This window comes from Anas acuta, chromosome 3 (genome assembly GCF_963932015.1).
Source record: "Anas acuta chromosome 3, bAnaAcu1.1, whole genome shotgun sequence".
NCBI classification, from domain to species: Eukaryota; Metazoa; Chordata; class Aves; order Anseriformes; family Anatidae; genus Anas; species Anas acuta.
This window is the reverse complement of record NC_088981.1, coordinates 87606954-87631461: the sequence shown is the minus strand read 5'-3', so window position 1 is coordinate 87631461 and position 24508 is coordinate 87606954. Positions and strand designations below refer to the sequence as shown.

The window sequence follows — 24508 nt, the reverse complement described above, 5'->3', positions numbered from 1 at the left end:
GACACCTTCTGGCAGCGCAGCAGATGTTTTCAGAGCATATGTAACGTACAGGTCGAGTCTGTCACAAAATGTACAAGCAAGTACTATTTCCTTCTAAAATGGCAGTGCTGCTGCCACAGTCCTTTGATATAAGAACACAAGAAGAACTTACCAAGCATATAAAACGCAAGCTCGTTTCCTTTCCTCTCTGAGGGCATTTGTGCCCACAGTCCCCGCCTTTCTGAAAAGCGTTCTGTTCCCCAGAGCCCTGGGATGAAGGCGAGGAGCAGAGGCTTATCCTCTGCCCTTCTAGCTGGAGCTGTTTTTCTCTACAAAAGACACAAGAATTAAAGATACATTGGGCTAGAAAAGGAGAACAATTGTATGTTCATAGGTAAAATACTCAGCTGGAACTGGTCACCCCTGTTTAATGTCATGTTGAAACAGCCGGGACTATTGCACCCCAATAACCAAGTCCCTAGTAAAGCATGGTTAACACCAAACTACACTGCTGTTAATTTTACGATCCTTCTGGTACATTACCTCTTCGGACTCAGGCACTACAGCACGGCAGCACTAGGATGTGAACCCATCTTTTGGACTCATACATCAGCACCATGTCCACATCCTGCGGCCTCATGCCCAATACCGGGGCACTGTGAGTGTCTTTATTTATTTGAGGGAGATCTAAACACGGTCTCCCATGTGTTGGTCTGTTCTCCCACGTGCCTGGTGACAGGACGAGGGGGAATGGGCTTAAGTTGCGCCAGGGGAGGTTTAGGTTGGATATTAGGAAGAACTTATTTACTGAGAGGGTTGTGAGGCATTGGAATGGGCTGCCCAGGGAAGTGGTGGAGTCACCATCCCTGGAGGTCTTTAAAAGACATTTAGATGTAGAGCTTAGGGATATGGCTTAGTGGGGACTGTTAGTGTTAGGTCAGAGGTTGGACTCGATGATCTTGAGGTCTCTTCCAACCTCAGTGATTCTGTGATACGAACTTAACTGCTAAATTATTGTGATAAACATTTTCTTACTTTTTTTCTGTCATAACCTTCCAAATTTAGGGGATAATTAATTAACCATTGGAGTTGAGTATAAGAAAGATACAGAGCGTGACTCAGGAGTTTAACATCTGAGGGAGAAGAGACCTGAATTCCCATGTGCCTCACTTAAGTATTTTATAGGCTATATATTTAGGCTCTAGCTCTTTCCAGAAGAGATGGATTAGGAAAAAAAAAAAAAAAAAAGCTTGATAGGGGCTGACAAAGGGCCATTCCTGAGGGGCAGCCGGCACAGAGCGAGGCGAGGGGACCCCACACAAAATGGCGGCGGGCAGGCGGCACCGCCACGCGGTGCTGAGGGGCGGGAAGGGACAGAGCCTTCCTCCTCCTTCCTCTCCTCTTCTTCCTCATCCTCCTCCTCCTCCTCGCCCGGTCCCAGCGCCCACCCCGCCCTTTCCACGGGGTGAGCCGCGAGGAACCCAAAACCCCCCAGGGCTCCCGGGAGGCGGCGGCAGCACCCCGCGGACTATTTTGCGGCTCTGATCGGAGGCGGGGGGGAGGAAGAGGAGGAGGAGGAAGAGGAGGAGGAGCGAATCCCTCCGCCCTCCACGAAGTAGCGCCGGTCGCGGAAGTCGGCGCTGGCGGCTGCCGGGGGCCGCGGCTGGGCAGCGGCGGCGCCTCCCCCCCGGGCCCCTTCCCCCGCTCCCCCGGCCCGGCCCCGCCGCCATGGCCACCCGCTCGTGCCGGGAGAAGGCGCAGAAGCAGAACGAGCAGCACCAGGCCATCCTGGCCAAGCTGCTGCGGGAGGAGGACAACAAGTACTGCGCCGACTGCGAGGCCAAGGGTACGGCGGGGGGCAGCGGGAGAAGGGGGGGGAAGGGGACAACCGCCGGGTGAGGAGGGAGCCGCAGGCGGCGGGGTGCGGGCACCCAGCGCCGCCCCGCCCCGCTCCACGTCTGCAGCAGCGGCCCCGGCCCCGGCCCGGCCCTGCCCGGTGCTGCCCGGGCTCGGGAGGCGGCCCCCAGGCTGCAGGGGCCGCGCTGAGGGGACGGGGACGGGGACGGCGAGGGCGCTGCCTCGCTCCCCTCCCCACCCCTTCCCTCCCGGGGGTGCCAGCCCTGTGGTTTTGGCAAGCAGCTCTCCGGACCCGTTCGCTGGCACAGCTTGTTCGGGCCCCCCAGGCTGTGCTTTTCTGGAAAAATCGTGTGTTTTGTGCATTTCTGGCGTTTGGGAATGCAGTGCTGGGCGCTGCTCGGTCCTTGCTGGCAGCTCGGCGCGGGTGCTGCTCCCCGGCACAGGCCTCGGAGCTCGGGTGCTCCAGTTGTGCCTCCAGCTCTCCAGCTGTGTTTTGTCCTGGCTGATGTTTGCTCTTTCCAGCCACCACCTGGTCAAGCTGTTCATGAATCCCTGTAGTCCTTGCCTGGTATCTTTTGCCACTTCAGTCCAGCAATACTGATGCTTCCAGCCTCCTCCTCCTCCTACCTGTGTTATCAAGCATTTTCTCTGCACTGTTCTTTCTTTGATGCTTCCAAGCTTCTTGCCTGTCCCAAGGCAAAGGAACTGGCAGAAAGCTCTTACCTTCAGTCTGTGCCTTCTGTCCAGGTTCTGGAGCACCTACCAGTTCCTTAACCAGATACCTTCTGCCCGTACCCGCCACCTGTTTTCCATCTTTCTAGTAAGTTAGATAAGGTAGCCAAGTAAGTCAAAATTTGACTGCATTTCTAAAGTCTTTTGTGTTCTATTTCGCCAAAACCTCTTCCTCCCACGCTGTCTTTCTGCATGCTGGAGGTGGAGTGGTGAACTTAGCTGAGCCTCAGCTGTCCTGGGAGCTCCTGCTGGGAGGTGGTTATACGTGGAGATGCCGTGTAGGTTTCTTTTCTTATGTTGAAGAAGTTTCCTTCCAGGCAGCAGAGTTGTGTGAGCAGTGTTGAGGTGCCTTCGTTATACCCTGGAGTCTGGATTTTTGTATCTTTCCAGAAGATGTGGTTCAGAAGAAAAAGCAAAATTGGTTTGCCAGCTGAAAATCAAGCCTTCCCCGCCATCAAAATGTAATGACACTGTTGAACTCCTTCGTCGTACCATTCCCTTGTTGAAACTTCTTGAGGAAAAGAAGTGGAGGCTGCTGCTTGCAGATACAGCCAGCGTTTTCTTTCTCCTGATGTTTCACACTTGACCCATGGTTTCGATACGTGCTGGTGGCTGGCAGAGGTATGGTTTTATTAGTCATGGCGCGCACGGATGTCTGAGGCAGCAGTTTTTAGAACGGCTCTGCGAGGAAACGAGGTCTGTGAGCTCTCCCCAGGCTCTGGCAGTGGCCTGCTCCACTGCATGGCTAGCAACATCCCTGTCATCACCAAAGGTGTAATTACAGGCTGGAGTTCCCCACTGTCGGTTGCTCTAGAGGAACTGACTTCCCTTAGTCCTGCCTTCTGGAAACTGACCTGTGAAATTGTTCATGATGAAATACTGAGGATTTCTTTGGCGTGAGCTCTAGTTCAGACCTTCTGTTTCCTTTTGGTGGTGTTACTGATTCTGTTTTCATGGAGCTATTGTCCGCTTCAGCTTAGGTTACTTTTCCTCTTTGTGCAAGCTTTGCTTCCTTGTCTGTCATCCTCCTTTCTGTTGGCTAGGATTCCCCGAGTTCAGTTTATTCACGCTTACATGAGTTGCACTCGCTTCTTGGTTCTTCCTCTGCCGATATTTAAAACCTTTCTGCCTGGTAGGGCCTTGCAGCTGCCTAGCATCAGCCCAGATTCAGCGCGCTCCGAACTGAGGCGCAGTGCCTGTCATCGCAGATTCCCTCCTCTCGCCGGAGATGTTGCAGTCTTCCCCTGGATCTGAAGCCTCAGGTGCTCTATTTACCCTGGGCTTCTGTTCAAGTAGTTGCATCCAGGGATGTTGTAACCTCACCCTGTGCCTGTGTATCTCTATTAACTGCTGTTCTCTGAGGCCCTGGGAGTTCTCCAGCAGCTAGATACCGTCTGAAGCCTTGTGAGTATCCTCTAGCCCCTAACCACCTTAACGTGGTCCCACTTGCATTTTTATCACGCTTTGCTTTGACCACAGCTACCACTAAGGCTTCTCTGCTGGCTTTTACATCTCACATTGAAAAGTGGGTCTTTGGCACTTGCTGTTGTCCTGATCCACTCCCAAATCCCTGAGTTGGCTCCTTGCTCCCTGAGGACCTTCTGCACTGCTCATGAGGAAGTGTTGAGCATGCATCTTTCCCATATTACTGCCTGCTTGCTCTGTGTAAGAGGATCTCTCTTCTTTTTAAGAAGAAACATTTGTCCTTCTCAAAATGATAACACCGTTATTAATAGTGATTGTGTATCAAGAAGAAACCCATCCATGGCTTTCTGGCCTACTTCTTAACGCGTGAGGTACGTGGATGAGTTAGGGATTATACCTCCTTGCTGCTTTGTTCTGCAAATCCTTCAGAAGGTGGAGACTACAGCTGAGGATGCATCTGCCAGAGCAGGCACGAAGCAATAATTAGGACTGCTGACTCTGGGTACAGCTTGTGGAAGCGTTTCTTGTTCTGTATTTGTTTGAACTGTTGGAAGAGCTGCTGGGAACCTGACTGCCACTGCTGGCACGTGTTGGGAGCTACCTGCTGTACGGCTGGGCTGTGTAGGGCACTGTCATGCTCCCAGCTGCACAGGAAGGCTCAATGCCACCTCTGTGGGGAAAAAGCCTCCAAATGAAATGCTCTGGAGCTGTCTCTGCAGCCACTGAGGTTTGTGGAAGAGTGAGGAGAGCGGGCTGACTTGTGACAGTTCTTGTCTGCGTGCTGACGGGTCTTGGTGTCCCTGTCTGAGCAGCTGTAGGCTGTAAATGTCTTCCTAATGTTATACTACCTACTCCTAGTATTTGGAGGAAATACTAAGGCATGTAGGCAGAAACTTCAGTGATCCTGAGTTTCTGAAAGAGACGAGCAACTGAAATTCCCTCTAGTGCATCACTGCGTGGTGCAGCTCTTCACAGTCCTGTTCTGTGTGTGGGTGGGTAAAGCTGGCAGGAACTGGAAGGCTCTGGGAGAGAGAAATAGCTACAGATGTGTGAGGCAGGCTGTGCTGAAAGCCACCCTGAAGCACCTGTGTTTTGTGTTGTTTTTTCCCCACTGTATAGCGAGTCTAAATGCATTGTTGCTATTTGTGCTGATGTTTGAGTCTCCTAAGCAAAACCAGCCCTTAGGGATGTCTCAAATGGAAGGACAGTCAGAAAGCATCACCTTCAGTCCCCCCTTTGGCTATCAGGGTTTGCTCTTTCTGTCTGTTTAGTGCCTCGTTGTAGCGTGCCAGAAGTCTGCCAGGCTCGTGGACCTGCTTGGCAGCAGGTATGGCTTGGGCACTGCCATTGAACAGCAGTGCCTTGAGTACTGGGGATCTGAAGAGCGTGACAGAGCCCCCGGGGGGATGCCCTTTGTTAGAAAGGGTCGAGGTGCTCACCGCTATCAAAGGAACAGCCACCTGAGCAAGAAGGCCTGCCCAGTAAGCTGGAGGCAGGAGACCTGATGCTGGGGAGGCTCTGCTGGCTGTTCCTGACAGCGTGCAGGCGTGAGGCACCTGTTTGAAGGCAGTGTGAGCCTACTCCAGCATCTTGGCTCTTTCTCATGCCTTGTGTTTCGGTGTTGGCTTTAACCCAAAGGTGTGGACTTGTGAGCTCTGCTGGGGAATTCACGTGTCTGTCAAGAAGACAATTACCTGGCTTGTCAGCCCCATTCGATTTTTTATTTTTTTTTTAAGCTGGAGCAGTTACAGTGAAGTAATTGGAAGCTTGCAGATCTTGTACAGACAATTTGAGATATTTTGGACCATCAGAAGAGGTGCATAAATTTGTGTCAGCTGTTTTATCATTTTTTCTTAGTGTTTGCTTCTAGTGCGATGAGGTACGAAGTCTGGATAAACGATCCCTTACCTGAGCTCTGGCAGAAAAGGACACATTGACACTGCTTCTTAAACCAGATACAATCGCTGTATTAAATGTTTTTCAGTACATTCTAGTTGTACTGTACAATTCCTAGATACTTGTCTATGAGTGACGACTTGGTCTTTTTTGTCTGAAGAAAAACAAGTATGGGCTTTTAGGGAGCGTGGGGAGAGACTGAACAAGGAAAATCACAGTACTGAAATTTGTGTAGTCAAAGCCAATTTCTACAAACTTGGCTTTAAGTAAACCTAACTTTAATTTGCCTAATCACCTGCCTTTCAAAAAACAAACAAAAAGAAAATGAAATGGACAAACCAGCAGTCAAACCAAGTTCCTGCTGGGCTTAGCTGTTCAGACTCTTTTTTTTTTTTTTTTTGCAGACAACTGATTCTTGGGTTTATCTTCTGTGTCTGGGAGGCCAACTTAAATGCAGCTAAGCCTCAATGTCTTTGAAGCTACTTCTGCTCTTTGCTTGTTTTGGTGACCAGGGGTCTCAGCATCTTAATCTTGCTTGTATACTTTAATTGATTTCTTCTCCTTAGGCAGTACCCTGAAGCATACGGCTAACTCTCAGCCCACCGCTGCAGCTCTGGAGCTTTTGCCTCTGGCTGCCAGTGTCAGCACGCTTTTGGGTCAGCTCATCAACGCTAGTAGCTTGATGTAGCATGAGGTGCTGGCTGCTCTACCTCCCGCGGTCAAGGCTTTCTCCTGCCTCCAAAGGTGGAGAAACTGCTGAAGCAGGACGTGAGGGCAAGTGGAATTGAGTTCGCTTAGATGGGAGGTGAAGTCCACGACTGACAGCTCAGGTGGAGCCTTTAGCCCGATACTGAAGGTCAGGCACAGAGCAGAAACCAAGCAGCTCGTGGTTGCACTGTGGTACCTTGTCCTAGCTGAGGGCTTCTACGGCCCCTGTCCTTCCAGGGTGGGCTTTGACCTCTAACAACAGGAAGGAGCTGTGTCATTAGAAAGCCCACAGTTCACCTGGTTACATTACTATTTTTTCTCACCTCTTTGCAGAACATCACACCGTCAAAGACCTTAAGGGACCAGAAGCTCTGTGCTCTCTTGCCACTGTGTCTGCAGGGTTTTTCTTTTTCCTGATGCTCTGCTGCTACAGGCTGTGCCGATCGTTGATTTTTGTTCTGTGCCCTTTGACCTTTTGCTTGTCTCATGCTTGCATGAGGCTGAAACTTTAAGAGTGAGAGCTGGGAAGTTAACTGCCTGGGGTGAGATACGAGCTCTGGAGGAGACGCTTCTCTTCCCAGCTGGGAGAGCGTGGTGGCTCTGGCTCACAACCCATAAGCAGGTGGAAAAGGGCAGTGGGGTTGTTGTAATGCTGGGTGACTCAAGTGGTGGTCTCTTTACAGTTTGTTTGGGTTTGTTTCTATCTCCTGACTCTCAGTACAGAAAAATATCCTGACACGAGCCCCAGGAAATCTGTTTAACTTGGAATAGAACAAGGCTTGTTTGCAAATGCCTATTCCTGCTTTTGAAGTTCTGCGTGCTGCCTGAAGGCGTTTTACCCGAGCCCACAGCGGTGTTTCTGTAGAACCCCATTCTTCGGCGTTTGGCAGAGCTCGATGGGGTGAGACCCCAAGTGGCGTGGTGCAGCTTTGAAGTTGGCCTTGTTTTGACGGGATGCTGGGCGAGTTGACCTTTTGGAGATCCCTCGCAGCTTAAATCTCTCTTTGACTTTTAAAAATAAGTGCAGGGCTTGTGTAGCTGATGCTCTTGCACAGCCGCAGCCGTCCTTACTGTGGTTTGCAGCCCTACATGGAGGAGCACGGGCCTCTGCGATCTGAGCTGTTGCCTTTGTGCCGACCATAAAAGTGGGGCAGTTTCTGGAGCAGTGGTGTTGGTGGGACCATCTCCTGGCCTTTCAGTGCAGGAGGTCCCAGAGCTCTTGGCCAGGAGCTACCGGTGTCTCCCCCCTAACCACACCTCACCTGTGGCCCTGTCACTCCTCAGTGACACGAGAAAGGGGCCGCTGCAGGATGCTGTTGAGGCCAGATGTTGATCTTTGCTCTGTTCCCAGATCTCCTCTCGTGGAGCTGAGGCTGTTCCTGTGCTATGAAGCTGTGAGATATTCCTTCCTTGGTCCCGATGAACAGCAGAGCAGCGTTGATGCAGCCCAAAGCAGTCCTTGTCAGCAATGCAGAGGAAGCATTTAAACACGTTATGTGACAAGTAGGCTTGCAGGGAGGGACCTTTCCTGGAGGGGTGGCTCCCTCCTCAATCCGGATTTCCCGAGGGGATTTCATAGAGTCAATTAGCAGCTATTACTCAGGGGTAGTCAGAGGTTAATTTAGCTCAGGTGTTGCGTCTTCCCCCCACTGGCTCACGCAGGTTCATTTGAGCACGATTCAGCCCTACAGTACTGATGGAGGTGCTTTGTTTTGTTCTCTCTGGCGGCCTCAAGTAAATTCCCTGAGTCTTAATGAGTTTGCCTTGCCAGCAGGTAATGTTTGGTGAGATCTTAGTCTCACGTTGAGGTTCTTGGAGTATCCCTGTTGGGTCTGCAGCTGCTGGAATCCAGCCCAGGATTCAGGCACAGTAGCCCTGGGCTAGCAGAAGTCCTTTTCTGTCAGAGCACGGGCCTGATGAGCTTAGGGGCTTACGGGTCAGGGCTAGAGGGCAGCGCAGCAGGGATGCTGGTGTCTGTTCCTGGCCACCTGGTCAGGCAGAAGCAGGAATGAGAAATGAATACCTTCCTCAGGCAGCTCGAGGGCTGACATTCATGAGCCAGGGTGCTTGTGGGGGACTCAAACCACATCATCAGGAAAGAGAGGGCTGGAGAAAATGTGGACCTGCTGCTAAATGGGGCAGGGGACCTGGTGATGAGGAAAAGGCTGAGGCATCCCTTGCCTTCTTCACCCTGGTCTTTACTTGTTGAATTGCCTTCAAGGAGTCCCTTAGGTGTCAGAAATCTCCCTGGATCTTAAAACTCCTGGTTGGTTCTCTGGGTTGTGACCAAAAAGGATACCCTCTGCTCTTCCTCAACAACTTCACTCAACTTAAAGCTGCTTCACCCTCTGTGGAAAGTTACCCATTCAGATCGAAGCTTGCTATCTATTTTATGTTTATCTTTCTTTACAGTGGTTGATTGTAGGATATGGAGCAAACCCTTGCTTACCCTCCACTCCTGCATCGATCCATCACTGCTTTCAGCAGGCAATAAACACGTATGCGGTGTCGAGGCGTTCCTGCTTGGTGTAAGGGTACTTGCACGGGGTGCTGAGCTCCTGCTCTGCTCCCACCTTACCCCAAGCACCCCAAGCTGCTCCGTGTCCCCTCCCCAGAGCAACCAGGTGCTGCTGTGCTGTGGGGCCATCGTCTGAGGCAGAGGAAGAGCTTGGCAGCACGGAGAGCATCCCAGTGCTCCCAGCCTGTACTGGGCACGGAGAGCTCTCATCCTGCAGCTGACAAACGTGGAGATGACTTCTATGAGGAAGGTGAGAAAGTGCCCAGGTCAGCTCGCCAAGCATCTCCCTTAACCTGGCCCTTCAGCAGCTCTGCCCGTCCCGAGGGAGGCGCTGACACCCTGCACGTGGCCGGGGCAGCGGGAGCAGCAGCAGCAGCACCGCTCGGGGCTTGTCGGAGCAGGGTTGCCAAGCAACTAACTTTGAGCTGTGATTTGGGGAAAAAGTGGCTCTGTTCCTTGAAGCTGCGCCTGGCTCTGATTTCTCTGGCAGAAAATGGCTACATTGGGGAGGAGCTGTGCTCCTGGCGTGGCTGGGGAAAGGAATTTGGTGTCCAGGTCTGGTGGCTGATTGCTGTGCTCCTCTTGTATGCTACTGATGTATTGATAGGATTCCTCAGGAGGATTAAAGGCTGTAGTAGTGTAGGAATTCCTGCAGAAGGAGGTGGAAGTGATTTATTGCCTGTAACCTGAACGCAGCAGAGCTTGCAGGTGGAGTCAGAGCGTGGCAGTGAGTAGCAGCTGGGTTTGAGTAATAAATTTCAAATAAACTTTGTGCTGTGTGCTCAAGTCAGCTGGGTTTGTTTGTCATCCATGACACTTTCTAGAAACAGCCAGTGTGTGCATAAAACCCAGTGCTTTTCTGTGTAGCATCTGACTTCTCTAATAGGGTAAATACCTGTGGGATGTTGGTTCTGTTGCCTGTTACCTCTAGATAAGGGCAAAAACAGCCGTTCCTTCAAACATAACAAATGCCATCCTTAGCATTCACTCTTCAGACCTTCAGCAGAAATTGTGTGCATCTCAGCTCCCTTCCTAGGGGCTGGTTAAGCCACAGACACCCCCACCAGGTGGACTTTGCTCTGATTACCAAGTGACACCTACATGGCTCTTTCCAGTTCTCGGCTCGCTGAGCTGCTGAGGGCTGCTTTGGTGTTTCAGAAAATCACAATCCTTTCCTAAAATCACAATCCCTTCCTAAGCTCCAGGCTTCACACTCCTTTATTAAGCAGTCTGCCTGGGTGTTCTGCTCACACAGCAAAGGGCCTCTGAGAGTGATGCTGAACGCCCCTTGTCTGGCTCACGGTAATTTTCATGGAGTTGCTGCTCTTTAAGAAAAGTTACTCAAAAAATGTGCTTTATTAGCAAAAAGCTTGTCATGTGTTTGGTCTTCAAGACTTAAGAATGCAACAGAAGAAATCCAGGCTCCAGATTACATGCTGGAGGATCCTTTCAAGTTTTGGGAATACATTTTGAGAGCTGATACTTCTCGAGCACCCTTGATGCCACTCTAAACACTTATTTAAATCGTGTATGTGAAAATAAAGGCAACTGATTGCTTTGGTGGATTATTCAGTTTCTCTTCCTGGCTTCTGAAGAAACGGATATTTTGCAACAAGTATTTTCCAGCCACAACTCTGTGTCTTACTACTTGAGGAAGTAGTAACCATGTTTGGGGGGAAAAAGCTTCAGAAAAAAGTTTTTTTTTTCTTGTGAAACACCAATCTAGTTAGAGCCTGTGTGAGGAGCACAACACTGTTGGGCCATCTGTTTGGGCAGCCTGGGCCCCCTGTTCTGCCTGTGTCCCCTCCCAGCTCTTGGGGCACCCCCGGTGTCCTTGTGGGCAGGGCAGCACCAGGAGCAGGAGAGTCCTCGGCTCTGTGCAAGCACTGCCCTGCAGCCACTAAAACACCCACGTGCAATCAGTGCTGTATCAGCGATGCTCTCAATGCTTAGCTATCAATTTCTAAAAACTTTTGTAAGACCTTACTATTCCCTAAATTATCCTTTGTTTTTAAATTACAGAAGGAATATAAATTGTTCACTTTAAAAACAGTAAGCGTTTCAGCAGTTCCTTGCTGACAAGGGAAAAGTTGCAGTCAAGACCACCTCCAGAAGCCTCTTACCAGTATGTAACATTCTCTATGGCCGTGTCATCTTAGAAAACCCCAGATGCTGTTCAGAGGAAATGACTGCTCGCACGCTTCTTTCTCGCAGCTTGAACTCTGACACGAGCAGTGCTTTTTCTCTTTGCAAGCAAACAGGCCGAGTGAAGTCAGAGCACTGCTCCTTAACCAAACTGGAATTTGATTTCTGGAATTGCTGGCTTATTGCACGTGGCTGGGTTAGCACCGCTGACGTTTCCCATGCCAAAGGGTTTGCTTTTTGCCTTTCCAACGGGGATGCTGCGGCATGCTCCTAGCCTGTGAGGCTGAGAGGAATGCTGGGGCAGTGTCCCGTGCACAGTGTTTCAATGGGGAATGTGTTTATTTAAACATCATCATCTTAGAAATAAAGATGAGTAGGAAATCTTGGTGATACTTCGGGAACAAACCTCCCAAAAGCCATTATTGATCTCTCTTTTCTGTTAATATCCCATGAAGACTGGCCAACCACATATGGGATGGATGGATGTGTATAACTTCACACTGAACATGGAAATACCGTGTTTTCATTTGGTAAACAACTTAGCGTTTGCATCAAATCATTCCCTAATGTTTGGTGACATTATTATTATTTATTTTGGAAAAACAGACACCTCGTGGTTGTAGCCAATCAAACTCAGACTTTTAGTAACTGGCTGTCAGTAAGGCCAAAATACTTGGATTCCATCTCTTACAAAATTTCTTATCTAGTAGCAATTTGGTGTGAGTAAAATGCTGTTCATTGCAAGAACAAACTGACTTTTCCTGTGTGTCCTCAACAGCTCTAAGTAGCCAGTCCTGATTTGCATACTGCTCATATTCCTAAGAAGTTTCCCGAATACAGAGTTTGATGTTTGAATTGTTGTATGACGTGAGTGTACTCCAGAGTTAAAGTAGTCAGAGCTTTGATTTTTTTTTTTTTCCATTGAAGCTCCGTGTGGTTATCAGGTAAGTCAACTGAATCAGGTACACTTTATTTTGTGGCTTATACAGAACTAGAATAATTTTCATGTCATTGTGGTACCGTTCTAGTTAAGGTTGTATACGCTTGTTGGAATAGGGATGCTGTCTTTCTTTAAAACACTTAACACTTACTGATGCTGTGGAAGCAAGCATTAGCAAGCTGAAGGGCTAATTAAAACAGGCTGATAAGGATTTCTCTCCCAGTTGCAGAGGTGGGGCAGGCTGCGCAGGGGGAGAGTCTTGTTCAGAAAGCCGCTGCATGGCTGCTTCAGAGTTGGGAATAAAACCAAGCTTAGGGGGGTTGTTGTGGATGACTTTGGTGAAAAATGGTTGTCCGGATGGAAGAGAGAAACTTGGAGGAATCCTGTCCTTGAAGCTCTACGCCGCTTACCAGATTTTGGCTAGCAGTAGCAAACTTTGAGTTTGTTCTCAGGTTCTGGCTTCAACTGTGTCAAACCCACCAAAAACCTGCTTTGAGAATAGCAAGGTCTAAGGGAGGCATAAACTATGGACTGGAGCCACCCTCAGACCTGAACCTGTCCCGTGGCAGAAGCAGCTCCGCCTTGCATGTGGATGGGATAAGGTAACTGGTGTGATAACACCACGAGATGTTTGCATAGTTTGCTGGTAATTGTATGTAGCCTGCTGGAAATGGTGACGTGACCTCTCCTTTTCCTGATGGAGGAAGAGTCATGATCAGGACTGAGCTTCAGTCCTGTTGTAAATCTGCCTTTGGTCCTCTTTCCTACTTGGTCACTGAACGTCCCAAGTGTTATGGTTGTCACAACTGTCAAAGTACAGGCTTATTACTAAGCCAGCTACGAGACATTTCTAATAACGATTTGGAACAACCCGTTCTGTGGTTCTGCAGATCTGTTTAAGCTACAGACTTCTGTCACCTTTGTTTTCAATATAAGAGAGCTTTTTGCTGGATGCTTTCACATCTGAAAAGAACAAGAAGGGTGCACTCACATGATTTTCTTAGCCTTTGAGTATAAAGGTAAAGCAGGGAAGCCTCTGCTGCATAGGAGAAGAAAGAGCTTACTGTGGGGAAAGGCAGAAGAATGAGCGTACTGTGGCACAAGATTGCTTCAGGCTGTTTGTTCCCTTTAACCAGGAACTAACCCAGTGCAGCAGGTGGTAGGTAAATAGTCCCATATCTTCTGTTTGTAAAGACTAAAGGTTCAAGGTCCTCGAAGAAGTCTTTATTCAAGAGTAAAGATTCATGTGTTGTGGTTCTTGCACAATTTCCCTTGCGTAAAGGCCTTTGTGTAAGATTCTCAAGATTTTTGCTCTTTCTGAGATCCTGTCCTTAATTCACAAAATCTGATGTATTTCTTCACGGCTTCTTCTTCCTGACTTGAAGACTTAACTGATTGAATAGGCATGATTAAGATTGTAGTTGCATTAGTCTTTGGTTCTGGGGTGCTTTTTGTGTGTGTGTTTTGTGTTGTGTGTGTGAGAGTCTGAACCATACGTGGTAGGAGGTGGTGGATGGGATTCTTCTTTCAGGGGATCTGAGCAGCTTCCAGTGAGGCTGGTAAGAGAGTCTCTGAAAGACAGGGAAATACTGAATGCGTGTGACAGTGCTAGTGCTGCTTTTGAGCATTTTAGTCTCATCTTGATTTAATCCCTGTCTCAAGTGCGTTGCCTTGAGGGGAGGAACTGATAGGAGTCTCTGTGGTTCTGCCTCGTATTTTTCTTCTTCCCTGTGTGGCCAGTGGAGGCAGGACTCTAGTGTTAGTGGTGCTGCTGTTGAATCACACAAAATACAACTGCTGCTTACATATTTTTCTGTTTTGATATATCTGATACATAAGAACGCTTGTTTTCTGTTCACAATTGTTATCTGAATCTCACCTTGGGGAAGTGAGAGATGCTTCTGGAAAATGTTCATGGATAATTTCACTGAAGTCTGGAGTAGCAGAGCACTTACACGGCCCAAATTGCGTGGGGAAGTCGTGGAGAGAGCACTGCACGAGCACGCTGACGTGGTGCAGCCACCCAGCCTTTGGTGAAGCTTTGGCAGAAGGAGTGACTCTTCAGGAACTGGCTGGTGACCATCAGCTGTGTAAATCTCCTTGCAGTTAATTCTCTATTCCACAAGATGGAGCCAGTTATTTGACAAATACAGTCTGTCAGCCAGCTGTGCTCTTTGGAGGCAGAGCAGTGTACTCCTAGTCGGTGACATTGGAGCAAAGGGAAGAGCCACGGAGCCGGAGTCTGGCAGAAGACATGGATGATGCTGGCCTGGAGAAGTTTGCTGTGGACTATTTTGAGATGCACAGGAGTTAGTGCTCTGTTACCTGTAATATTTGGCTTCTTTCCTTATAGATTTTATTATTTTTTTTTAATATATCTGTGTAGGAAGTGCTCCTGCCCTAGCCTTGGCTAAGCGTGTAGCTGTACTTCGACTTTGGACCCGCAGGAGCTGATGGACCTCGGCCCGTGGTACCTCGTGTAAGGCGCTGGAATTCGTCCCGTTTAAATAACATGGAGGAGAAACATATCATCAGAAATCATGCCCTGGAAAGGGAAAAGTGGGAAGATCTTTGAAAGCTGTTCAGGGAAAGCATCTGGTTCAACAGAAAAACACATGAAAATGATGGCTATTTTTCACAAAATTCATACTTTGAAATCATCTTAGAATATGCATCGTGTGAAGACAGATCACTTCAGCAGCTTAGAAATTGGATGAAAATCAACTTATGTGAAGATTTGTGTTTAAAATTGTCAGTGGCTTTCAGGCGCTTTATTGCTTAGGTTTAAAGCAGCTGAATTCTGATGTTGAAATATTCTCATCTTTTTGGTAGCTGTGGATGTTTTTGCAAGTAGGGAGAAGTTCTGTGCAGTAACTATATAGGGGCATGGATGTTTACTGGAAGAGGGGGAAAAAAAGCTCCCCAGTTAGTTTCTGAAATTCCCAAGTTACCTGGCAATTTCTAGCAAGAATACTTGAGACGTGTCGGGCAATGTGGAGCCCTGTGGCTGTACTAATTTAATTCTAAAAGTCCAAATGGTCTCTAATAAAAGACTACTTAAATACTTGAAGTATGTCGTGGTCAGTGATGTTTCTGTGCATCTGATTAAATTCTAGTTTCTGATCCCAACCTGACCCCATTCCTGGATGCCGGTGAATCCGGCTGTGGCTGTGGCTGACCCCGGTGAGCAACCAAATGTGCACCCAAGCTCTCACTCCCCTCTCCTGTGAAATGGGGAGAAAACAGGAGGGCGAACAGACTTGAGGGCTGAGACTGACAGCTGAATAAGGAAAGGAAAAAGCCCTGTGCACAAGGGAGACAGAGGAGTTCATTCACTGCTTCCCATCATCAGGCAGCTGTCCGGCTGCTTCCTGGAAGGCAGGGCCTCAGCACACATATCAGCTGTATGGGAAGACAGACCCTATAACCACATATGTCCCCTCTTCCTCCTCTCCTGGGGCTTTTCCTGCTGGGTGCAGTGGCACAGTGCAGGATGTGGCCCAGAGAAAGCTGGCTAGCCCAGCCACAGCCAGCCCCGGGGAAATGTCGCTTGCTTTTTTTCTGGTTAACATCCAGGAATCCAAATTAATTTATGTGAATGTGTAACATCACAAATATAAGTTTCTGTTTGGGTTTTATGAAGCTTGTGAAGCTTAAATTTCAAATTGAAATTTTATCCCCTTTCTGCTTCTTCAGAAGGGAACTGAATGGCAGCTACAAATACAACTAAATCGGCACGATAAGCCATGTGTGGTTGTATTCAGTACTGGTTATTGTTATGGTTACTTGTTAATGTCAGACTGTCTTAACAAAGACTGCCAAATGTTCACAAGAATAACCTAGTCTTGGTAAGTTTTCTAGAAAATAGCAGGTAGCAGCTGGCTTTACCTAACTACCTAGTAAGAACTGAAAAGTAAACTTAAGTCTAATCAATAGACAACATAGAAGAGGAAAAGTTTAAATGAAACAAATAGTTCTCATCTTTGAAACAGCAATCTGCCTTTGGATTAGTGTTTTCCTGGGTGTGCCCAGATAGTGTTTGAAAGGCTTCATGGACTGCTGGAAGGGGCCACCGTAAGCACATTGCACTAAAAGTCTTGTGGCTTTTCTACCTGCATTGTCTTTAGCCCGTGATGAAAGAGGCAGAAGATATTTTTAAGCGGTTAACTGTATCTTAAATGGCGGAAGTTATTTGAAGTGGATTTGGTATCAGAAATGGTACCCTGATAGCAGCAACATAGCAAGTTGGTGAAGTTCAGCCCAGCCATTCCAGTAAGAAGCTTGTATTAAATGGCTTTCAAATGAAGAAAATTAACTATTATTTTAAAACTTATACCAGATAACATTTCCTACTAGTGTTGGCCAGCTGGAGTTGCACTATATCATGGCAGTTCTTGACAGGCGAGGTTGCTTTGTTACTGCCGTGTGAAGGTGTTTTAGATAATGTAAATTAGCAGTTTTTAGTTTTTTTTTTTTTTGAATTTCTTAATGTTCAGTCTCCAGTGCTGAAGCCAAACTCCTGTTTTCTTATGTCAGTAGCAGAATATGTACAGCAGATAAGCTAGCTTACTTTGCTAAATTTGTGAATTGTTTATTGGATCAGTCCAATTTACCCTTGAACGTCTCTGACACAGAAAGGTTTGCAGGCTGCCAACTTTCTGGCGAAGCTGGGCAAAGCTCAGTGGCATAAAGCACACAGTTGGAGTGGTTAATTTTGTTCAGACTGCCCTACTGCACTTAGAGCAAGTGTTTTGGTACCCATACAGACAAATTATTTTATAACTTTTCTACTGCTTACTGTAGCATAATTGATTTGTATTAATTACTTTTTATTTGAAGTATTTAATATTGCACACTGTCATTAGTCTGAAATAAATTCAGGGATTACATATATGCATTTTGATCTGGCCTCAGGTTTATTAGTGTTATTCCACTGCTCAGTTTGTTACTCTGTTGCTCAGTGAAGTTTTATTTCCCTGAGTTATTCAGAAATAAGTAAAAATTAATGAACTTTGAGCTTCTGGGAAAAAACAAAACCGTTCCTCTCCAGGAGAAGAATAGCTGTTACGTATTATGATCTTACTGTTTGTTAGCAATTCTAAGCTAAGCTATTCAACTATCAAGTTAGCAGTCTCCCTCCTCGTTTGTTAAAACAGATTTTGGCCATGTTGAAACCTCATCCCAATCTTGCCCTGTTGATGTATATGGGGACTATAACTGAGAAAAATCTGAGGAATAAACTAGATAGGTGACCTAAAACTGGACAAGCAGTTGGGTGCACAAGACCTTGCTGTAGTTGTTTTAAACCATCTTGGCTACATTCAGCAGCTGCACAAGCTAAGGTACGTTAACCACAGTGGAGTATTTGTAATAAGTTTCATCTGGTGCATAACTTCAGCTGAAACTTGGTTAATATCTGGATGCCAGCAGCCTGCACATCCTGGAGCACTGAAACTTGTGGCAGTGCACACTGCTAGTGGGGTCCTCCCGCGCTTTGGGATCTCTATGGACTGATTGAACGGGGTGCTTTGTGTATGGAGTATTTTATGGGGGGAGCAGCAGGTCAGGAGGCTGCTAGCTTTTGAGCTCTTTTCAGATGTATATTGCAAATAGTTTGACTGTTAGTTCATACCTGGTGAGTATTTCTGTAGAAGTGTAATTTGTGCAGGGTCAGTTTCAGTGAGTAATGGTTAGCTCTCCTGACCCCTGAAATCTAATTTTATCACCGTAGCACTTCTTTGTAAAACTGCCAGTCACCTGAATCACTTTGGTCTTAAGGGTCAAGCGCTGGACATCAGGGGTCTGACTTGTTGAGGTCATAAGCAAGACAAATTAAAAGCAGAGTGGCTACTCCTGCTGTAGCTAGGAAGAGGAATGCCTCTCACAGTAAAGCCAGGGCCCTGTGTATGTGCTAACAGTGTGTTAGTGGTGTAATGCAAACTGCTGCAGTTATGGTAATGGTTTGGGTGCCCATCTGTCCTACAGAAGGGAAAGTGATTGCTCCAAACAAGCTCCAGCTCTTCAATGTGTGTCTTCTTTGCTTCTGGGTGTTAATTATTTGTTCACTTTAATTGTGTAGAGTTCAGAACTAGATGGAGTTTAAAACACTGCCTTTAATACTGGCGGTGTTCAGAGCTGAAGTAAAACAACCTAAGTGAGAGTCATGGAATCACCCCAGGACATGGTTGGCCCTTTTGGCTTCCAGGGCACGCTGCTGACCCGCATTCAGTTTGCTGTTGACCAGAACCCCAGATCCCTTTTTGCAGGGCTGCTCTCTCATCTAGGTGCAGCATTGGGCACTTGCTCTCATTCAACTTCAGGTGCTTGATGATTGCCCAGCCCTCTAATTTGTCTCAAGATCTCTCTGCAAGGCATCTCCACCCTCAAGAGAGTCAACAGCTCCTCCCAGTTCAGTATCATCTGCAAATCTACTTAGTATGCATTTGAGTCCTGCGTCCAGATCATTTATAAAAACATTAGAGAGAACATTAAAGGGCGTTTGACTCGAAGTTACTGCAGTCCCAAATATCCCAAGTGTCTGTGAGATTTCAGGTCAGCGTATCCTAGGTCTGTGTCAACATGTTTCTCAGCTGCATTAACAGTGATAAAGTTCATAAATCATCTTGATTCTATAGGAAAATTCATCGGGCTGTGAATGGCACTTCATTAAGTAGTTCAGGCATCAAGGGGACTGAACATATTTCATTTTCCACTGTACTTTGTCTTGGGTATGTTGATCATTTGGCTGTGTAAATCTCTGTATAATCATTCCCTAAAAGCTTGTATGCTACTGTTGCATATGTGAGGTATTAAAAGATTTGGTGCATTCATATATGATTGCTCTGCATTTTATTTCAAGTTTGGTACAAGTGTGTGTCTTAGGTTGCTTTTAATTGGAGAGAACAGAGTCATGCCAAAGAAGATCGTCACAGTATATGGAATTTTGAGAATAACTCATGTATTTCCCTATTTCCTTTAGGTCCAAGATGGGCTTCCTGGAACACTGGTGTTTTCATTTGCATCAGATGTGCTGGAATACATCGAAATCTTGGGGTCCATATATCAAGGGTCAAATCTGTCAACCTGGACCAGTGGACACCAGAACAAATACAGGTAAAATATTAGAATGTTTTCAAATTTGAAGGAATTCAAGGAATCCTTTTCGAATGATTGAGTTTATCATGAATGTTTTACAGTCAAAGTGGAGAGACAGGAGAGCTACTGTGATTTTCAAATGTTTAAGGGCAATTTTAACTGTCTGGCAAGGTAACTTAATATCCCTATGTGCACAGAAAAGCTACAGAATCAAAGAAAGATGCCTCCACTTTTGAGGAGGTGTATTTAAAGAGTACTTACTCTACTTTCCTTTTTCCTCGAATCTTTCAACTGTGTTTCTATATAAATAAAATATTGAATGTACTCTCTAGCTCTTCTGATTCATTGTAAAGAGACTGTGTCCTTTATAGATATTGCAAGCAATTTTTTAGATTTCATGCCATAGGACTGAACAGATTGTAGTCAGCTACAGTCTATTCACAAATACCTAATGTATTATTTAAACCTTTTTTTATATATAATCTTGGTACACAACTTGAATTACTAGAGCAGGGGATCAGAAATACTCACGTTCACATGAATCTTTATTATGCTGAATGAGTTTGAGAAGCTGAAGCTTGTTAAATGCTATAAATTTGGGACATCTGAGTTCTTTTAAACCTACAGCATCATTTAAGCATGCCTTTAGCATTCTGATGGTCATGATGTGAAGTATAAATGGTCAAGAACTAACTGTTTTCTATCACTTTTCCTTAGTGCATGCAGGAAATGGGAAATACTAAAGCAAGACTACTCTATGAAGCTAACCTCCCAGAGAACTTTAGAAGACCTCAAACAGATCAGTATCCTTTTCGCTTTAGTTTTCACATTGAAATGACTTCAACTGCTATTTAGACGTTAGGACTATTTCAAGAAAAATCTACTTTTGCCATCTTGTTATTTTGTCGATACTGTTGTGTAAGAAGTAACAGTAGAAGTTGGGTACGGTTCAGAAAAGGTTTAAATTACTTCGGTTATAGCAAATCTACTTTGTAATGAGATTTGGCAAGCCCCATTTATTTTTACTGTCAAAAGAAGTGACTTCATAAATTCCATGTATGTAAGAAGTTAAGAGTGATACCAGAGAGCTCTTGATTCTGTCCCTATCTTGAATAACTGCCAGCTGAAGTTAGAAGCATTTGAACAGGAAATAATGAGCTGAACAGTAGAGAAAAATAAGTCATTGGATCCTATGGAAAGTGAAGTACAGATTTCTTCCTCTGGATTAAGTATAGTTTAGTTTTCTGAAGTTCGAGTGTGTGCAGTCTATGAACTACGTGAGCATAGATGATAAGTATGGGAATATCTGAATAAACCAAACATCTCTGACAACTGCCATTTGTGTTGGTGCCTGTTTGTCACCAGGTACCTGGAAGGGGAGGGTTGGAGGAAAAATTGTCTGCCACTGATGGAATGGCTTTACTCAAAAATTAGCTTTCTGGAATGTACTGAATCCTTTGGATAATTTATAGTAGCATTAACCTAGGTTTGTATTAGCCTCTGATTTAGTGATGGCACTCCGCAGGTAGGATTTGCTTCACCTGATCTTACTGGAACTCTTAACTGTAATGAGATACTAAACACTTACTGTTAAGTGAGCTGAATCTTTTCCCAGCTCTCTTAACCTGACACAGGCTATAGAGGCTGATAAACTGACTTAGCTGTAATTGGATCTGAATTTTCTTTTTCTATATCCCAAAGTGATCTTGGTTCTTCTGTTTATTAGATACTATGCTTGATATGTAATGTGCTGAAGATTTTTTTGAAGGGTAACACTCTTCATTTTAATGAGCACTTGGGGGAAAAAAAATGTTTCTTGACATTCCAGTAGGTTTTGCATTAAATGTACATAAGTTTAAGGAAAAAAAACAACTGGAACCACATAGTACTGTAGTGTCCCAGCTGCAATACTTAGGTTAAAACTTAACAAAAGTCGGTGTATACCTTGAGATAATGATACAGTCTTTTGTCAGTTTCTAAGTGGTTGACTTGGTAAACTGAGTTTATTTAATTGCATATGTCCTCTCATTAAAAATACAGTGCTAGGAAAAATGATGACAGTGTTTTCTGTTCTAATTCTCTTCTCCCTCAATTTTGGCAGCTACTTAGCTGCACAACATTGGTAATAACTGCTGTGATATGAACTTTTTTGCCATCTTTTTGACCTTTTGTATCAGTACAAAATCATTATGGTCTCGAAAGTATTCTGGTTGTGAATATTCTTAATATTCTGAAGCAACTTTTGGATGAGCTGTGAAAACCCTTCGCCTTACAGTGATCGTTTTTTTATATATTATTTTATCTTAGCGTTTAATTTCTTGTAGCACTATAATGTACATTCTTCTACTTTCTGGGTAGATGAATGGAGAAATGGAGAAGCTTGCAGGGTTGGAATCTGCCCAAAATCTCCCGATAAAGGTCCCCCAATCACAAGACTTGATCACAAGACTGACCTTTCTGAGCATTTTCATTTTCTCTTGTACCTGACAGGGGTCCTCTAGCCTGGAAGCTGGCTTTGAGGATCTTGTTGATGTGAACATTAATTTACTGTTTGAAAGTGGTTTTGTTCTAAGAGTAAATTAATTTCCCCCCTTTGTTTTACTTGTCTCTTAAAACAGTTTTGGTATCTGTTGAGGTTGCATTAAGTTACTCTGCTAACAAGGACACAGTGGGTTCCTGACGTAAGGGGAGACATCATTCAAAACTTGGCATACATTAACGTGGGTTATCTTGAATAAAGTGGTATCTTTCAAAATGCACAAGTTCATACCCTAGTGTAATAGAATCCCGAAAAATTAAACCTTCTGAAATCTAAAAACTTCTGATTGTTTGGTATATAAAGAACAACATACGTACAGCTTGGTACTAACATTTTAAAGAGCTCGAGATACCCTTTAGAATGTAGATACATTTGAAAGGAGTAAGAAAATAATGTTTTCTTTTTGTAGCTTTTTTTATGAGGCAAGTGTTTAGGTGACACTTGCATGCCTTTGAAACTAAGTATTATCGTTGAAGATAAAACTTGATGTATGAAAGGAAGTAACTGAGTGCTCTGAGCTCAGTGCTAATCTTAAGAGATTGTACAGGGAACTAAGGTACCTTTCCCTTGATTGAGGAAAAAATGGTACGGGAATTAAAGATGCAATGAACCTCAGCTTTCACAGCTGAAATCTTGATTTCTGTATGGATAATCATATTGCCAAATAGATTAGTTAAAATTTAAAATTTATTCTGTAGATACCAGAGAGTCAGCTTTACTAAAATTCAAGTACTCACTGTGCTTTGGATGAGCTGCTTTATTAAGCTGAGATAATACTTGAAGAAAATAACAATTGTCCTTCCCGTGTTCGAGCTAGCAAGTTGTCTGTTCTGGTCTTCCATGTTAGGATGCTTGCTGTTATTTCCACCTGTGGTTCAATACCTTTTTATCACTATTGCTTTAGTTTTCTTTCCCTTCCACAGAGATGTTTGTTGTAGTGGAATATTCTTATAGAGGACTTGCTGATCCCAGAGGACTTTTTATGATCAGCTTTCGATGTATGCTAGAATTTGTGCAAATCAAGAAACAAGTACATACATCTCACCTTTTTTTCTGAAGAGAGAGCGTTTTTTCCAAGTTATGATGATAAATGATCCTTTAATTATTTACTGTATTTACTGTGAGTACCTTTGTGAGTATTTGCAGTGCTACAGTTCTGCAGCTTATAAATACCAAGTGTAAATATCGTAACTGTGGAACGCTGGGTTACTTCTAGTAAGTCTTTCTGATACTTCATTAAGAGATGAAAATGACTAATTTTCTGCAGTAAAAAGCAGCTCTTTTTGGACAATACAATAGCAATTGATCTGTGCAGAGTAGTTTCTGTTCCGTTGTTTTAAAGTGACAAAATGGGTTGGAACAAAATCTGCAGTTCTTTAATTTGAATAACCTGTCAGCCATTTAACGTACTGTCGCTATTTATCGGAATGCGTATTTTCCTTAAACTAGCTGTTTCCAGAGCCGTGGAATTCTTCATCAGGGACAAGTATGAAAAGAAGAAGTATTATGATAAAAATGCAGTAAACACCTTCAATGTAAGTAAACAGTTTCACTTTTCTTACTTGAGAGCTATATGAGAGAAATGTAGAAAACACTACACATGTTAAAATGTCTTTCAGAGTAGAAAACTTTTTGATACAGAGCTAAATGCTTTCTTTTATCTGTTGAAATCTATTCCTAGATTCTGTAAGTACAACATGCATTGTCTATTGCATTTTTAACAGCAAACTGTTGGATTGCAATAACTTTCTTCAAGCCTTTTATATTGTGTTTTGTTCTTTCAGTGATGGATAGTTCTTTAACAGTATCCTTTTGAGTCCTTTTTGAGTATCTTTCTCTGTCATAGAAATAAAACAGAATTACTGTTCCTGCGTACTTTGGCTTTCCTCTTTCTCTGTAATATCTTGATGAGAGAGGTCCTAAGGTGTTTTGGGTCCCTTTTATGAGGGTTTTGTTGCTCTGCCAAAATGTCAGAACCTTGCTTCCAGTGAGGTGCACTGTAATAGCAAATGAGTAATAAGACAATAAAAAATGAAATAGTCATGCATTCACCAGAGTAAGCTGGTGAGAGATTTCCTTGCAAAGCAGTTTTGAGAATGTCAGTCCTTCCTGAAGTTCAGAATTCATTTGTTTTCTTGATAAAGCAGTTCATGGAGTGTACAATCTAGTTTATACATCTCAATTTTTGTATAGGTATATGTATGCTTAAACTCCTGTATATCTACATTATTTAAGAATGGCCTAACACAAAAAAAAACTTACTAGTCTGTCTGACTAGGCAGTGAACTTTGTCTGTTGAAATGAGCCTAAGGATGGGAGTAGACTGTGAATTTATGCTGCCTTTGCTGTTTGAAAAAATGGATCTTCAAAAGATGTTCTTATTTTAGAAAATTTAGAAGAATGTGGAAATCAGAGAAGTGAATTTCATCAAGCATTATTGCAGTAGGGGAAAAGTCGCTTCACTTAAACCACAATTTATATTTTACCTCTTGAATTACTGTTAGCTACCTCTGTTATTTTAATTACAAAGTAGAAAATAGCAACAATCACTTGAAACTAGTATAAAAAGCTCAAAAGACTCGCAACATGCTTTTAAGCACAAAGCCTAGGTGTCTGGTATAATAGTCTACTGCTTTAGTAGATTTGAATGAGTAATCAGACTTTGCTTGTAGTA

General features: G+C 44.8%; 1 protein-coding gene across 4 annotated transcripts in view; it reads left to right on the top strand.

Moving 5' to 3' along the window:
* Positions 1-1479: 1479 nt before the first annotated feature.
* Positions 1480-24508, top strand: part of SMAP1 (small ArfGAP 1) — an 82861-nt gene continuing 59832 nt past the window's right edge. The window contains exons 1-4 of one of the 4 annotated variants that reach the window (XM_068678232.1): positions 1480-1825; positions 19180-19313; positions 20013-20098; positions 23294-23369. In XM_068678232.1, the coding sequence (XP_068534333.1) occupies positions 1708-1825; positions 19180-19313; positions 20013-20098; positions 23294-23369 (414 nt within the window). In that variant the 5' untranslated portion in view covers positions 1480-1707. The remainder of the gene's footprint in view (positions 1826-19179; positions 19314-20012; positions 20099-23293; positions 23370-24508) is intronic. The other 3 variants (XM_068678234.1, XM_068678233.1, XM_068678235.1) reach the window with 3 other exon arrangements.